Below are 18,033 nucleotides of genomic sequence, written 5' to 3' on the forward strand. Positions count from 1 at the left end.
AAGCCGAGCCGGAACCGGAGCTGGAGCTGTCCCCCACCGAGTGCTACTCCTGGACGGGAGTAGTGCACGAGTGGGTCAGCGCCCACCGGTCTGGGTTGGGGCGACGCCGACGCAGGAGGCTGCATACCTCGAACATTGGCGCCAGCGACGGCTGGCCGAGGAGCGCCGCCACAGCGAGTACCTCGAGATGCTCTAGCGCGACGCCGAGGACGAGTAGCGCGACGCCGAGGAAGAGGCGCGCCAGCCCGTGGTGGCACAGCCCCCCGCGGCGGCAAAGCCCGCGCCCGACATGAACGTTCTCTGGCACACGCGTTCCCCTGGGCCGGCCCTGCGCCGACGCTCATCGATCTCACGGACCCCTAGGACGACGACGACGCCTAGGGCAGCGCACCGCCTCATAGTTTAGTTTATTTTTAATTTTCTTAAATGCAAATGTGAACGCGTGGACTCCCGCCGGCCTTCTTGGCCGGCTTTAATGTTTAATTAATATTGTTTTTATTTTAAATATGCATGTATTCTTTTTCTTTTCTTGCGCCGTCCAAATCAAAACGCGAAAGCAGAGGTTCGTGTCCGCCTGACCGACCCAAATGGACAAAAAGCGGACAAAATCGCGGTTTGTTTGGGTAGGCCCGTTGGAGTTGCTCTTAACGCAAGGCCGTCGTCATCCTTATAAGACCCCATGCACTCGCTCTGCCTCCGGCACTCTGCACCCCTGCACAGGGTGTCCCCGACCAAGTACACCACCAAGCTTTAAACTCTGCTCTGCTACTAGTCTCGCCTACTCTTCTTCTCGATCTCTAAGCTGCAGCCTGCAGCACGCAAACAGCGGACCGATGTGCACCACCACCCCTGCGCCGTCGGCGCCAGCGGTGGCAGTCTCCGGCGGCAAGGGCCTCCACCACGTCTATGTGACGCTGGCCCAGTGCGCCGACGTTCACGGGCACGGGGGCGACGCGGCCGGCGCTCATTGTCACCCCCAGCTCAAGTGCCATGGGGTTGACGGCCACGCCGTGCCCCTGACTGTGAATGGTGGCGAGACTTTCCGCGAGGCGGCGGCACTGTGCCGGCTGGCGTGCCCGATCGCGCTGACGGCGCTGCTGCTCTACTCCCGCACCGCGCTGTCCATGCTCTTCCTCGGCTCCCTCGGCGACCTCCAGCTAGCGGCGGGTTCGCTCGCCGTCGCCTTCGCCAACATCACCGGCTACTCAGTGCTCTCCGGGCTCTCCCTCGGAATGGACCCGCTTTGCTCTCAGGCGTTTGGCGCCAACCAGCCGACGCTCCTCGGCCTCACCCTCTACCGCTCTGTTCTCTTCTTGCTCTGCTGCTCGCTGCCGCTCTCTGCGCTGTGGCTCAACATGTCAAAGATCCTCCTCTTCCTCGGCCAGGACCGCGAGATCACGGAGCTCGCGCAGCAGTACCTCCTATTCTCCCTCCCCGACCTCTTCACCTTCTCCCTGATCCACCCACTACGCGTCTACCTCCGGTCGCAAGGTGTCACGCAGCCGCTCACCACTGCCGCGGGCGCAGCCGTGCTGTTCCATGTGCTGGCCAACTACGTGCTGGTGGGGCGACTCGGGCTCGGCGCCGAGGGGGTTGCCGCCGCGGCCTCGGCTTCCAACTTCGTGCTACTCGGCGTGCTGCTGGCGTACGTCAGCCGGCGCGACACGGCGTTGCGGGAGGCATGGGGTCCCACGGTGGAGTGGCTCGCCGGATGGGGCCCGCTTGCGCGGCTGGCCGCTCCTAGCTGCGCGTCGGTGTGCCTGGAGTGGTGGTGGTACGAGGTGATGATCTTGCTGTGCGGGCTACTGCCGGAGCCAAAGCCGGCGGTGGCGTCCATGGGCGTGCTTATGCAGACGACGGCGCTTGTGTATGTCTTCCCGTCGTCCCTGGGTCTCGGCGTATCGACGCGGGTGGGAAACGAGCTGGGCGCGAATCGCCCAGGCCGCGCGCGCTCTTCCGCTCGCGTGGCCATGGTCGGCGCCGCCGGGATGGGACTCTTGGCCATGTCGTTCGCAGCGGGGATGCGCCACGCATGGGGTCGACTCTTCACCGCCGACGCCGACATCATCCGCCTAACTGCAGCCGCGCTGCCGGTCGTAGGGCTGTGCGAGCTCGGAAATTGCCCACAGACCGTCGGCTGCGGCGTGCTCCGCGGCAGCGCCCGGCCGTCGCGAGCCGCGCACGTCAACCTCGGCGCTTTCTATCTTGTGGGCATGCCCGTCGCCGTCGTGCTTGCGTTCTGGTTCGGCGTGGGCTTCGTTGGGCTCTGGGTGGGGCTCCTCGCCGCCCAGGTGTGCTGCGCCGGGCTCATGCTGTGCGCCGTGGGATCCACCGACTGGGAGGCGCAGGCTCGGCGGGCTCAGGCGCTGACATCGTCGTCCTCTCCAGACGTGGAGATGTCCGACGCTGGGAAGGGCGGGGGCCACGCGTCGGCGGCGGCGGCCGCGGCAGGGGGAGCCGGGCCCGAGAAAGGGGAGCACGATGAGGACAGGGCGGACAGGAGGCGCTACGAGCCATTGATCTCGAACGAGAAGGCCGAGCCCGGGACAGTGCAGGTGCTTTGAGATTGGCGGAAAGCACGATGCCATTGTATAATTTCTTTCTTATTCTTACTTCTGATTAATTGGACTGCTATTGCTATAATATAGTACTAAGTACTGTGCTAATGTGTTCATTTCTTTTTCAAGATGTTCTCCGGTTCTTATCACTTGGCTTTGTGTATTATTGGTGGTACCTATAGCGTTAAGGACTGAATCTCATATGTTATCAACCAAATGTAGTATTTTTATCCGTCCTAAGTCCAATTAGCTAAGCTCTTGTTTTGGGTTGGTCGTTTTTCACGACTTCTAAATTCTTCATGAAATATGATGGCTCACAATTGACTAGTGAGCCAATTATAACTATTTATTTTGCCTAATGAACCCATAGCTGGCTTCTTCTTCCTTGGCCCTGTTCGGTACAACTTTTAATACCTATTCTCATCGAATGTAAATCTAGATTTCGAAGTGTTCAACTAGTGGTTGGCTCTAAAATCAGTCTAACAGACACGTAAAATACAAACCACATCACTATAAAATTTTGTACAGCATGTTTGGTTCAGAGCTAAACATTGCGAGCCTATTTAGATAGCTAATATAAAGTCAAAGTGGATTGGATTTCCCATGCACCTAGATAACCACTTAAATCGGAAAATAGCGAAAAAATTCAAAAAAAATTGAAATTGTTTTGGTGAGTGTTCTTCTAACGTCTGAAGTTTCGTGGAGAAATGACCTTAGTGGTATTCTAGGAAAAAAAAAGAGAAAATAGGTGCTCTGAAAAGCATTTCTTTTTGAAGGTCTGGTTTTGATTTTTTTTTACCCAGACCACTGGCACTAGTAGAAAAAGGGTCATCTGTCCCGGTTGGTAAGGGTCTTTTGTCCCGGTTTTTGAACAGGGACTAAAGGGTCGTTACTAATGCCCTAGCCCTTTAGTCCCGGTTCTTACACGAACCGGGATAGATGGGCCTCCACGTGGCCGGTGCCGCGAGCCCAGGCAGGAGGGCCTTTGGTCCCGGTTGGTGGCACTAACCGGGACCAATAGGCATCCACGCGTCAGCATTTCAGGGGCTGGGGTTTTTGTTTTTTTTTTGAAAGGGGGGGGGGGGTTGGGGTTTTGGGGGTTAATTTAGGTGTTTAATATATTGTGTTAGCTAGCTAATTTATAGAGAGAAGTGTCCTCTCTTATCTCCGTGCTTGGTCGACGCTACGTACTATATACGTATAGAGAGGACTAGACACGCTAGCTAGTAAGCAAATGAAGGAAACAGAAGATCGTCATGAACATATGCGTACAGAGAGAAGTGATATCGACCACCTCTCCTTCTCCGAGAGATTGGTCGAACAACAAGTTCTCATATATCTATCCGACACTACCGGCTACATATATACAATAATTATCTCTTACAATATAATCTCCTAATTATATATGAACACAGGGTCCACATAGTATTCTCCGTTTTCAGCGATCACGTGGTCAAGGAAGAATGCCGCCAATTCCTCTTGAATTGCTCGCATACGATCTGGTGCTAGGAGTTCATCCTGCATCCGAAAGATCTAATTTGAAGAAGGGGGTCAATACATATATATATGAATAAATGAAACTCAACACAAATGATGGTAATAAAATAAAATTGTGAATATTATTGCTTACGCACTTCATATTGTTCGTCAGAGTAGCACCGCTCACAGGTCGTGTGGCGGATGAACTCGCAAATGTAGTATCCACAGAAATCATTCCCTTGTTCCTTTTACAACCACTTTACAAGAAATAGAGGTCAATCAAACTGATAAGCAAGCATGCTAAATGGTATTGATGAAACTAGCGCTTGAATCACTAGGAGATGCGCGGAACATGCTACTATAGTACATACTTTCGGGTGTCTAAATTGCAGCTTCTTCAGCAGTCCCGGAGCTTTTTTGGTGAATTTTCTCCAAACCCTGCCAGGCAAAGAAAACAATTACTTGATATCAGGAAATGAACAAAGTTGCTGATATGGTGGATAATGATCGATTTAACTTACTTCTCGAGCATTTGAGTCATGTCCGCATAGTCCTGGGGATCTTTTCGTCTCGAGTCTAAGACGGTTACTACTCCCTGCTCAAGCTTAATCTCTAGGAGAATATAGTGGAAGCTGCGCACGCATGCATAAGTCATCAATTACATTACTATAACCTGGACTAATAAGGGAAACCGAATATGCACAAGACAGTAACACTCACTTGAAGTTGTAAGGAAAGAGTATTATATCTTTGTTTTCATTTATTACCAACGATCGTAGCAAGTTGGCCTCGGTACTTTCGGCATGATATTTAACCTCAGTTGCATCTATGAGATTTGTGTTAATGAACCCAATATCACCGATTTGTCTTTTCTTCAATTCGGCGATCTTCAATCTGCATAATATAGTGAGGATAATTATAAATACATGCAATGAAAGAGCTGACCTATATAGAGAGACTTAATGATAGAAGTAGTACTACTTACAGACAGTAGCAAGTGACCGTTGATTTATCGAGGGCCTTTTGATTGAAAAACCGGAAGAACTCCTCAAATGGAACATTCAACAGTTCAATTCCAACGAGGTCATGCTCCTCTTTAACTCTCAGCGTCAAAGTATTCCTCCCCCCAGACTCTCTGCAGGTTTTCATGTACCAATCATGTAATCTTCGCATCATCGTTGTTAGAGATCTTTCATCTTTGACGAGAGGCTTCTCGTAATGGTATTTGTGTTCGTCCACCTCCAAGAAATCATAATGTACATCGTCGGGCAGGTAATCTCCAAGATTGCCATAACCGGGCACCATCCTCGGATCATTAGCGACGATGTCACTAGACACCTTGAGCGGGGGGCACGATTGGTTCGCTTGTTCGCTGAGCTGGGCAATTTTTTCCCAGCTCGTCGTTCTTTTAACCTTTGATCACTGACAGTACTTCCCGACCGCTCCGCTTCGACAAATGTCTTTGCAATAATGCGCTCATAGTTGCCTTTCGGCGGAGACTTTGGTGGTTTTGTCAGGGCAGCCAGAGTGCGCTTCGCTTTCACCGGATCTACCTTCTCCTCCGGAGGTGGATGTTTCTTTGCTTTCACCCCTTCAAAGAAGTTCGTCACTTGGGCTCGCACGATCTTCGTGCTTTCCTCCTCGGTCCTCTTGTGTGGTAACTTCTCTGGAGTCTTCAGAGAAGGACCGAATCTGTATTGCCTCCCGCCTCTAGCTGTACTGCTAGACGCCGGCAGAGCAGACGGAGCGGCTGCGGCTGTCTTCTTTCCTTGCTTACGAGGCGGAGGAGAAGGACTACGACGCGCCGGAGCAGCTGGAGCGGCGGCGGGTCTCTTCCGCCCTTGCTGACGAGGCGGAGAAGGAGGAGGCTGGCTGCTCGGGCGCGCCGGCGCAGGCGGAGAAGTAGGTGGACTGCCGCCACGCGCCGGAGAAGGAGGCTGAGTGCCCTGAACACTCGCCGGAGGAGGAGGCGGAGTGCCGCCACGCGCCGGAGAAGGAGGCTGAGTGCCCTGATCACTCGCCGGAGGAGGAGGCGGAGTGCCCTTAGTCGCCGGAGGCGTCCAGTTCGGAAGGTTGATGAGCTCCTTCCGCCATAGGCATGGAGTCTTCAGAGCAGAACCCAGCCGAGTCTCCCCTTCACCGGTAGGGTGGTCAAGCTGGAGGTCCTCAAATCCCTCCGTTATTTCGTCCACCGTCACCCTAGCATATCCTTCTGGAATCAGACGACAGTGAAAAGTTGCGCCGGGTTCAGGAGGTCGAACAGAGCCGACAACCACCTTGACTTTGAAGTTCTGCCATTGCGTCATAAGGTGGCAATGTTGAGAATCCATGATAGCATCCACGGGGTAGCTAGCAGGAGCCGTCAAGACATGCTCCGGCTGAAGCAGCTCGGTGGAAGCCACACTGCTTCTCCGCTGAGATGGCGGGGTAGCTTCGGGGGTAGTTTCGGTAGGTCGATTGCTGCGAGCTACGTCTCGTTCCTCTAGCACTTGAACCCTTTCGTGCAGCTTTTGAATTTGGGTCCGCTCCAACTTTTTCCTCCTTTCCTGGCTTTTGTAACCGCTTGCGTCCGGAAAACCAGCCTTCCACGAAACGGAGCCTGGCGTGCCTCGTGTCCGTCCAGGGTGCTCAGGATTCCCGAGGGCCATTGTGAGCTCGTCATTCTCTCTGTCTGGAACGAACGTCCCTTGCTATGCTGCATCGATATAGTGCTGAAGCCTCTTGACTGGTATTCTCAAAAGCTCGTTCGTCCAAACGCACTTCCCTGATACAGGGTCCAAGGTTCCGCCAACCCCAAAGAACCAAGTCCGGCAACGGTCTGGGCAGTTCATTGTCTCTGGTTCGATCCCTTTATCAAGCAGATCATTCTCAGCCTTGGCCCACTTAGGCCGGGCTTTGAGGTAGCCACCTGACCCCGTGCGATGGTGAAGTTTCTTCTTTGCAGCATTTTTCTTGTTTGTCGCTGACAACTTCTTACTCTTTTCCGATGTCTTGTGGGCCACAAATGCGGGCCAGTGATCTCTGATCTTCTCATATTTGCCGATGAATTCTGGTGTCTCTTCTTTGTCGACAAACGTTTTCAGCTCATTCTTCCACCTCCTGAATAGGTCTGCCATTTCTTAAGAGCATGAGACTTGATTAATTGCTCTTTAACTGGCTTCTCCGGATCCTCCTCTGGCGGTAGGGTGAAATTTGCCTTCAGCTCAGTCCAAAGATCATCTTTCTGCATATCATTGACATAAGACACCTCAGGGTCTTCCTTCTTAGGCTTATACCATTGGTGGATGCTGATCGGGATCTTGTCCCTAACAAGAACCCCGCACTGAGCAGCAAATGCTTCCTTTGTCCAGATGGGTTCAATCGGTTGGCCGTCGCGCGCGATTGCTGTGATCTCAAACCTTTCATCCGAGCGCAAATTTCTCTTCAGGCCTCGTCACTTTACCGAAGTTGTGCTCGATCCGGAAGGCTAGAAAAAAGAAGAAAGACGAGATTTAATTAATATGTGTACATACCAAAACAATGAATGCATCAATTAGCTAGTCAGCACAGGCTTAACTAATATATTTACCTGGCCGGACTCTGTTCGGTCACCGGAGCCGTCACCACGGGTTCCTTCTTGCACCAGCATTGGGTCACCGGAGCCATCATAATAATGTCTTTCCTCCTCCACTCTTCGATCACCGTAGCCTGCTTCTTCACCCTGTTCTTCCTGACCATCATTGTCGTTAAGATACGACAAGACATCACCTCCGGCTAAGATTATGTCCCCCAACACCTCTTCTGCTCTCGTCTCGTCCGTGCTCCATTGTTTCTGCAAATATTACAACATGGCAATTATTACACAAACATGACAGCAGGTGGATATATTAGTGCAAACGTAGACCTAGCTTATTCCGGGTTTGGGGTGCCCTCGGCAACGCTTCAAGGGTAGGGGCGCGGCGGGAGGGGGTAGGAGACCGACATCTTTTTTTCTTGGGTTTGGGTGTCCTCGAGAGTTTTGGTCGAGCGAGAGGGCCGGGGGGTGCTCCCGTGGTATAAGTTATCACGGTCGAAGTTATCCGGGAGGGGGTTATATCGACAACGACGACATACATACATGGGAAAATAATGTTATCGGGGAGGGGGTAGGTCGAACCCCCCTCGTGTTGAAGTTATCGGGACACGGGGTATATCGACAACGACATATCCGATAAAAAATAAGAAGACGAAGAAGAAATAAAAAGAGGAGAAGAAGATATTAATAGAGGAGAAGATTGAAGAAAAAAAGAAGAAAAAAAAGAGGAGAAGAAGAAAGGATTCTTCTCTTCTTTTTCTTCTTTTTTCTTCTTCTTATTTTCCTTTTTCCTCTCCTTCTTTTTCTTCTTCTTCATTATCTTCCTAGCTAGATATATAATACTTTTCTAAAAATGTAACTTTTGCATATATAAAACTTTTTCTTCTTCTTCCTTCTTCCTTCTCTTCCTTCTTTTCCTAAATATATAAAACTTTTCTAAAAATGAAACTAACCTAAAATGTACTAAATCAGAGAACATATATAGATAAAACTAACCTAAAATGTACCCAAATGTACTAAAAATCTAACTTTTATATGCACAGAGAACATACATACATATATACATTTTTATAAAAATGCAAAAAACAAATCATCATATATATGAACAAAAAATCTGGAAAAAAAAGGACATATAATCATATATACACACATACATATAATCACACATATGCACATAATCTGAAAAAAAATCATCTATATGAAAAAAACAGAGAGGAAGGCCGGCGGCCGGACCGAACGTGGCGGCGGCGTGTGGTCGGGGCAGGCCGGGGGCGTGGGGCGGCGTCGGGGCAGGGGCTCGGGCCGGGGCGGCGCGTCGGGGCAGGGACACGGGCCGAGGCGGCGTGTCGGGGCAGGGCAACGGCGCGGGACGACGACGACGAGGAGTGGGCGGTGACGACGAGCGGACGGCGGGGCGGCGACGGCGAGCACGGGCAGCCTGGCGGCGTCGATGAGTTCGGCGTCGTCGGGGGGCAAATGGTCGACGAAACTGAAAAATTTACAAGTCCTGCTTATATACGGAGAGCATTGGTACCGGTTGGTGGCACAAACCGGTACCAATGCCAACCGGGACCAAAGGCCTCTTTTCAGCATCCCAAAGGGCGGGAAGTGGCGGCCATTGGTCCCGGTTGGTGGCACCAATCGGGACTAAAGGGGTGGCGTTGGTACCGGTTAGTGCCACGAACCGGTACCAATGCACCCCTTTAGTCCCGGTTGGTGCCACCAACCGGGACCAAAGGCCTTGTGCTGCTGCGCCCGCGTCGAAAGTTTAGTCCCACATCGCTAGTTGAGAGGGGCGCGCAGTGGTTTATAAGCCCCACTGCCGCTCCCCTGTCGAGCTCCTCTCCATTGCAGGCTTACAGGCCTAATTGTCACTGCTACGCCTGATGGGCCTACTGGGCCTTCTGCGGGCCTGAATCCTGGCCCATCGATGGGTTTCTAGTCGTATTCAGGCCGTGGTGGCCAGTAGGTGGCATATTTTTATTTTTTGCCTGTTTTTTGTTTTCTTTTTTGCTTTATTTTTTTTCTTTCTACTTACAACAAAAAACTTATTTATTTTATTTTATTTTGTTTCTAATTACTTATTTATTTTACTTTATGATAATTCTTTTTGCTATTAAAGTTTCTAACAAAAAAAGTTCTTTATGAAAATTCTTTTTGCTTTCAATGATTTTGAACAGAAAATACTTCGATAATTTTAGTTGCATCAATTTTATATAATTTTAGTTTCAATAATACTAGAGGTTGCTTATAATGTTTTGAACAGAAAATACTTTGATAATTTTAGTTTCATAAATTTTATTTATGTTATTAAAGTTTATTTTATTTTGTTTCTACTTATATATTTTATTAAAGTTTATATTATTTTGTTTCTAATTACTTATTTATTTTATTTGTTATTTTTCATGCACCATTTTTCATGCATTTACTGATTATTTTGAGCTATAAGACCCTAAAATTGAAAAGCATTTCAAATGAACTCTGAAAAGGTTGAAAGTTGGCATGGTATCATCATTTCATCCACATAGCATGTGCAAGAAAGTTGAGAGGGTTACGGCAAAAACTGGATGCACTTCGTGTACAAAACGGACAATCTCTTTCGAAGTATCAGGATTTCATACGGAAACTCATCTGTTACAAAGGGATTTCATTTTTTAAAACTTATTTGAACTCCTGACTTTTTGTGTGTTCAAAATGCACCATTCAAAGCCACATCATCAATTTTCAACCCTTTCTGACTTCATTTGTTATTTTTCATGCATTTATTGATTATTTTCAGCTATAAGACCCTGAAATTGAAAATTATTTCAAATGAACTCTGAAAAGGTTGAAAGTTGGCATGGTATCATCATTTCATCCACATAGCATGTGCAAGAAAGTTGAGAGGTTACGGCAAAAACTGGATGCACTTCGTGTACAAAACGGACAATGGTATCATACTCGTCTGTTACAAAGTTGGCATGGTATCATCATAATTGTTGCGGGAGAAAGTCTTCACTTTTTCTTCGCTTGTGTCATTTGCTTATTGCGCTGTAACCATGGATAATCTTTATCGTTTATCAGGATGCTTGGGTCAGCCTTGACTTTGAAGGGAGGAATTTCATGAAACTTTTCATAATCTTCAGACATGTCTGTCTTGCTCTCCACTCGCACAATGTCCCTTTTTCTGAAAGAACTATGTGGCACTTTGGCTCATCGTATGATATATTCGCTTCCTTATATTTTCTTTTTCTTGGTCTGGTAGACATGTCCTTCACATAGATAACCTGTGCCACATCATTGGCTAGGACGAACGGTTCGTCAGTGTACCCAAGATTGTTCAGATCCACTGTTGTCATTCCGTACTGTGGGTCTACCTGTACCCCGCCTCCTGATAGATTGACCCATTTGCACTTAAACAAAGGGACCTTAAAATCATGTCCGTAGTCAAGTTCCCATATGTCCATTATGTAACCATAATATGTGTCCTTTCCCCTCTCGGTTGCTGCATCAAAGCGGACACCGCTATTTTGGTTGGTGCTCTTTTGATCTTGGGCGATCGTGTAAAATGTATTCCCATTTATCTTGTATCCTTTGTAAGTCAATACAGTCGAAGATGGTCCCCTGGACAACGAGTACAACTCATCACAAACAGTGGTGTCACCTCTGAGACGTGTTTCCAACCAACTGCTGAAAGTCCTGATGTGTTCACATGTAATCCAGTCATCACACTGCTCCGGGTGTTTGGAGCGCAGACTGTTCTTGTGTTCATCGACATACGGGGTCACCAAGGTAGAGTTCTGTAGAACTGTGTAGTGTGCTTGAGACCAAGAATGCCCGTCCCTGCATATTATTGAGTCTGCTCCTAGCGTGCCTTTTCCAGTCAGTCTCCCCTCATACCGCGATTTAGGGAGACCTATCTTCTTAAGGCCAGGAATGAAGTCAACACAAAACCCAATGACATCCTCTGTTTGATGGCCCATGGAGATGCTTCATTCTGGCCTAGCGCGGTTACGGACATATTTCTTTAGGACTCCCATGAACCTCTCAAAGGGGAACATATTGTGTAGAAATACGGGCCCCAGAATGACAATCTCGTCGACTAGATGAACTAGGATGTGCGTCATGATATTGAAGAAGGATGGTGGGAACACCAGCTCAAAACTGACAAGACATTGCGCCACATCACTCCTTAGCCTTGGTATGATTTCTGGATCGATCACCTTCTGAGAGATTGCATTGAGGAATGCACATAGCTTCACAATGGCTAATCGGACGTTTTCCGGTAGAAGCCCCCTCAATACAACCGGAAGCAGTTGCGTCATAATCACGTGGCAGTCATGAGACTTTAGGTTCTGGAACTTTTTCTCTGCCATATTTATTATTCCCTTTATATTCGACGAGAAGCCAGTCGGGGCCTTCATACTGAGCAGGCATTCAAAGAAGATATCTTTCTCTTCTTTCGTAAGAGCGTAGCTGGCAGGACCTTCATACTGCTTCGGAGGCATGCCGTCTTTTTTGTGCAAACGTTGCAGGTCCTCCCGTGCCTCAGGTGTATCTTTTGTCTTCCCATACATGCCCAAGAAGCCTAGCAGGTTCATGCAAAGGTTCTTCGTCACGTGCATCACGTCAATTGAAGAGCGGACCTCTAGGTCTTTCCAGTAGGGTAGGTCCCAAAATATAGATTTCTTCTTCCACATGGGTGTGTGTCCCTCAACGTCATTCGGAACAGCTAGTCCGCCGGGACCCTTTCCAAAGATTACGTGTAAATCATTGACCATAGCAAGTACGTGATCACCGGTACGCATGGCGGGCTTCTTCCGGTGATCTGCCTCGCCTTTGAAATGCTTGCCTTTCTTTCGACATTGATGGTTGGTCGGAAGAAATCGACGATGGCCCAGGTACACATTCTTCCTCCATTTGTCCAGGTATATACTTTCAGTGTCATCTAAGCAGTGCGTGCATGTGTGCTATCACTTGTTTGTCTGTCCTGAAAGGTTACTGAGAGCGGGCCAATCGTTTATGGTTACAAACAGCAACGCGTGCAGGTTAAATTCCTCCTGTTTGTGCTCATCCCTCGTACGTACACCGTTTCCATTCCACAGTTGTAAAAGTTCTTCGGCTAATGGCCTTAGGTACACATCAATGTCGTTGCCGGGTTGCTTAGGGCCTTGGATGAGAACTGGCATCATAATGAACTTCCGCTTCATGCACATCCAAGGAGGAAGGTTATACATACATAGAGTCATGGGCCAGGTGCTGTGATTGCTGCTCTGCTCCCTGAAAGGATTAATGCCATCCGCGCTTAAACCAAACCATACGTTCCTTGGGTCAGCTGCAAACTCAGCCCAGTACTTTCTCTCAATTTTTCTCCACCGCGACCCGTCAGCGGGTGCTCTCAACTTCCCGTCTTTCTTACGGTCCTCACTGTGCCATCGCATCAATTTGGCATGCTCTTCGTTTCTGAACAGACGTTTCAACCGTGGTATTATAGGAGCATACCACATCACCTTCACAGGAATCCTCTTCCTGGGGGGCTCGCCGTCAACATCACCAGGGTCATCTTGTCTGATCTTATACCGCAATGCACCGCATACCGGGCATGTGTTCAGATCCTTGTATGCACCGCGGTAGAGGATGCAGTCATTAGGGCATGCATTTTTCTTCTGCACCTCCAATCCTAGAGGGCATACTACCTTCTTTGCTGCGTATGTACTGTCGGGCAATTCGTTATCCTTTGGAAGCTTCTTCTTCAATATTTTCAATAGCTTCGCAAATCCTTTGTCAGGCACAGCATTCTCTGCCTTCCACTTCAGCAATTCCAGTACGGTACCGAGCTTTGTGTTGCCATCTTTGCAATTGGGGTACAACCCTTTTTTGTGATCCTCTAACATGTGATCGAACTTCAGCTTCTCCTTGACTTTCGCATTACGTCCTTGCATCGACAATGACCCGGCGGAGATCATCATCATCGGGCACTGGTTCCTCTTGATCTTCACCAGCTTCCCCCGTTGCAGCATCATTGGGCACATCGTCTGGTTCCTCTTGATCTTCAGTAGCTTCCCCCGTTGCAGCATCACCGTATTCAGGGGGCACATAGTTGTCATCGTCCTCTTCTTCTTCGCCGTCTTCCATCATAACCCCTATTTCTCCGTGCCTCATCCAAACATTATAGTGTGGCATGAAACCCTTGTAAAGCAGGTGGGTGTGAAGGATTTTCCGGTCAGAGTAAGACTTCGTATTCCCACATTTAGGGCATGGACAGCACATAAAACCATTCTGCTTGTTTGCCACAGCCACTTCGAGAAAATCATGCACGCCCTTAATGTACTCGAAGGTGTGTCTGTCACCGTACATCCATTGCTGGTTCATCTGCGTGCATTATATATAATTAAGTGTGTCAAAAACCATTACAAAACATCATGAATAGATAATTAAGTGACCAAATTAATAGAAGTTCATCATCACATTAAAACCAAAGTACATACATAGTTCTCATCTAACAACATATAGCTCTCCAGAGCATCTAATTAATTAAACCATACATTGAAACTATGTAAAACATTTCAATGCGAAATCAAATGCGATCATAATCGCAACCAAGGTAACAACTGATCCAATGGCATAATGATACCAAGCCTCGGTATGAATGGCATGTTTTCTAATCTTTCTAATCTTCAAGCGCATTGCATCCATCTTGATCTTGTGATCATCGACGACATCCGCAACATGCAACTCCAATATCATCTTCTCCTCCTCAATTTTTTTTATTTTTTCCTTCAAGAAATTGTTTTCTTCTTCAACTAAATTTAACCTCTCGACAATAGGGTCGGTTGGAATTTCTGGTTCACATACCTCCTAGATAAATAAAATCTATGCCACGTTGGTCGGCATAATTTTCATAAACAATAAATTAACCAATAGTTATAAAGATAATATATAATATATACCACATCCGAATCATAGACAGGACGAGGGCCGACGGGGGCGGATACCAAAACCATCACACTATATAATAACAAGCAATAAAATAGTAAGAAAATTAGACAAGTACCTATCTAAAGTAAGAATTTTTTTCTTTCAGAAAGAAGATAAGAACAAGAGGCTCACCACGGTGATGCCGACGATAAGATCGGCGCGAGCGATCGACGGCGGTGAAGACGGGAATGGGACGTGACGGGCCGCTAAACCTAGACAAATCTCGAGGAAAATGGAGCTTTGAGGTCGAGCTTCTAGAGGAGAAAGCTTAACTAGTGTGGCTCGGGCATTTCATCGAACACCTCATGTGCATAGGAGGTGAGCTAGAGCACCACAAAGCCCTCCCCTCGCCGGCCAGAGAAAAACAGAGCACTGGAGTGCTCTGCTCGCGGGCGAGGGGTATATATAGGCACCTCATTGGTCCCGGTTCGTGGCATGAACCGGGACTAAAGGGTAGCCTGTGGTCCCGGTTCAAGCCACCAACCAGGACCAATGGTGGTGGGCCAGGAGCGAGGCCCATTGGTCCTGGTTCATCCCACCAACTGGGACCAAAGGGGCCAGACGAACCGGGACCAATGCCCCCACGAGGCCCAGCAGGCCCCTGGCCTCACGAACCGGGACCAGTGCCCCCATTTGTCCCGGTTCTGGACTGAACCGGGACTAATGGGCTGACCCGGCCTGAACCAAAGCCCTCTTTTCTACTAGTGTGGGGATATAATTTCTCCGTGAGACTTCAAATGTGTGTAAAACTTGGCCATGATTGTAAAAAAAATCAGAAGTGTTTGACATTATCTACTATGTTTTAGATCTTCATATTCATTTGGGTGCATGTAGACCCATGTTAGCCCATTCATTTTTGCAAATGAAAAAATAAAAGTATATTTATTACAGTATTCCCAAGTCCTTACTACATACATACTTTTCCCAAAAACAATTTACATTTGTAATAATATGATTTACCAGATATCTTGTTGATGCTTTGCTAATATGTATGGTCAAAGGTGATCCATGGACTTGGTTGTAATATTTGATACTTTTGATATTTTGTGTACTGCCATAAGATTATGAATTGATTGGAAGTTTCTCGAAAGAAAATGAAGGTAAATCCTGAAGAAGTAAAGATCGACGGCATACTAAGATGGTAGGAATTTCATGGCAGGTAAAATCCAAAACCACATATGAGTGGAGGACTACATTGGGTGCTATATCTTGGCACCTTTCACACAAGACTAGATGCTTGATGGGGGGAGCCCTGCCTCCCAGCTAGGAAGCAAGCCGGGCCTGAGGGAAATGATTGTAGAAATAGATGCTCCGCTTGACAAGGTCATGCAGTACTAAAAGGCATATGCTTTTCTTGACTAGTTTTACTTTATGCATTGTATGCAATTGCTTCCGCTGGACGAGCTAGTAAATTTTTAATGGAAAAAGATTAAAAATAGTCTGATGAAGTCTTGGCTTCATCAGCCGCACCCCGCACCGTACGATCGCACGCACGCAATCGTGTGATGCGGAGCGTCTCGCTGTCACCACATGAAGTTATGCTACCTATCGCGACTTTGAAGCTGAGTGCTCCTTTTACTTCTATACTAGCGCATATGCCTGTGTGTCACAATGGGGAGTTAATTGATGTATTCATCGAAATAACCATCAGCACGGCCCAATAACATCCGAATGGTGCCACCCGGCCACGACAGAGAGATGCACACTTAGGTCTAGCAAAAATTCATATAAGTAGTACATTAATAAGCAAGCTACGCATATAATACTTTTGATATAGTTTTTGTACGATTATTCTGATATTAAACAACCTAATTTCAAGTCTTCCATACCAAGGCATTATTTTTAAGTTGAAGCAATGTTTGAAATTTGCACCAAGTCATGAAAAAAAAATATGAATTAAAAGATTCTGTTAAATGCGTTTTAGGCCATCTATTCATACACTTGAAGATCAATAAAAAATATATGCATCTGAGCGAAACGGCCATAGTCCATTGCTTGCAACTCGACGTTTACATAGCCCCTCTCACCTCCTGATTGTGTTATTTTTGTTGCACATCACGGTCGCATACCGAGCCTTCATTTTTGTAGATTAATACATAGCCAAGCTCAATTGGTTGCAACCTTCTAAATGGTGGTCGAGGTCTGGGTTCGAGACCACAAGAATCAATTAATTTTTTTCGGTGGCAGAATTCTTTATTGCACAATGACCATGGGCTGGCCCCTGCAGGAAAATATGCACTGGGGCAGAGGGCCGGTCCCATTGCCCATGTGCGAGACGTGCGATCAATGAGGCAAAAAAGAGAAGCCCAATGATGGACGATTTTTTCTTTTTTGTTTTTACTCTTTACCCAATGATTTACTCTTTTATATTAGCTTGGATGTTAATCAACGAGGCAAAAAAATCGCGCCGTGCTTTCCTCTGTGCTTATTGTTGATGTCATTGATCACCTATTTTGAGTCTGAAGCTATGATGAAATCATGAATATGCAAATCTTCAACCAACGATAGTGCTTCCCAGCACGCAATTGCTTTTGGCGTCGCCACATCATAAACTCCCGGAATTACCAAAGCTGAGCTGCCCAGGTACACCACAAAAAAAGACACATCTGTGACATTTTGGGCCGAACGAATTTTTTTCTGTCATGCTTATGACACTTATATGATGATAATTGTGACAAAACCCGGTATCATCATAGATGTGGTGGGCTCCTACTTCTATGACAAAAAATCATGACAGAAAAAGGGCTTTTCGTCCTGGGCGGGCCGGAGACGCAGCTGCATGACATTCTTTGGACCGTCCATGACGGAGAAAACCGTGGTAGAAGCGAGGGCGAGGAAAATATCGGGGGAGTTCCCGGTTACGGTGGGTGGTCGGGGGCCGAGCGATGCGCATTTCTCTTGTACGTACACGCGTGTGTGCGAGGCGTTGCGCTCTAACTGAACCCGAGAGAGGCGTTGGGCTCTAACTGAACCTGAGTGATTGCACTGCAGGCTACGCGTTACTGAACCCGAGCGATCGATTGACCCCTTGCTGTTAACTGAACCCGAGTGATTCCTTCGCTACTGCTGCTAACTAAAGCCGATCGAACACTGCTGCCTCCTTCCCTTGATGAACAGTGAGCGTTGTTGGGGGGTTTGGATAAATAGTTCCTGGTGGGGGTTGGATGAACAGGAACCCATGGTAGTAGAGGCCATTGCCGCTGGATGAACAGTACCCTGATCGATCGAGCCGGTGGATGAACAGGACCCCGTGGAGGGCTGGATGAACAGGACCCCGTGGAGGGCTGGTTGAACAGTAGCCGGTGGAGGGCTGGTTGAACAGTAGCCGGTGGTGGGCTGGATGAACAGTAGCCCGTGGAGGGGTGGTTGAACAGGACCCTCGTGAAGAGGGCTGGTTGAACAGTAGCCGGTGGAGGAGCGCGTGGTGGAGGCTGGATGAACAGGAGCCCGTGGATGAACAGTCGCAGGTGGAGGCTGGAGGAGGTC

The 18,033-nt window shown here is 48.0% G+C and overlaps 1 protein-coding gene across 1 annotated transcript; it reads left to right on the top strand.

Moving 5' to 3' along the window:
- Positions 1–416: 416 nt before the first annotated feature.
- On the top strand, positions 417–3,257 carry LOC109745514 (protein DETOXIFICATION 52-like). The gene has a single exon (XM_020304645.3). The coding sequence runs from the start codon at positions 588–590 to the stop codon at positions 2,562–2,564; it is 1,977 nt and encodes a 658-aa protein (XP_020160234.2). The 5' UTR covers positions 417–587; the 3' UTR covers positions 2,565–3,257.
- Positions 3,258–18,033: the final 14,776 nt, after the last annotated feature.

This window comes from Aegilops tauschii, chromosome 7 (assembly GCF_002575655.3).
Source record: "Aegilops tauschii subsp. strangulata cultivar AL8/78 chromosome 7, Aet v6.0, whole genome shotgun sequence".
NCBI lineage: Eukaryota > Viridiplantae > Streptophyta > Magnoliopsida > Poales > Poaceae > Aegilops > Aegilops tauschii.

What these genes read in the sequence shown, in the direction of transcription:
- LOC109745514 (XM_020304645.3), top strand. Translation starts at nt 588, where the DNA reads ATGGACAAAAAGCGGACAAAATCGCGGTTTGTTTGGGTAGGCCCGTTG.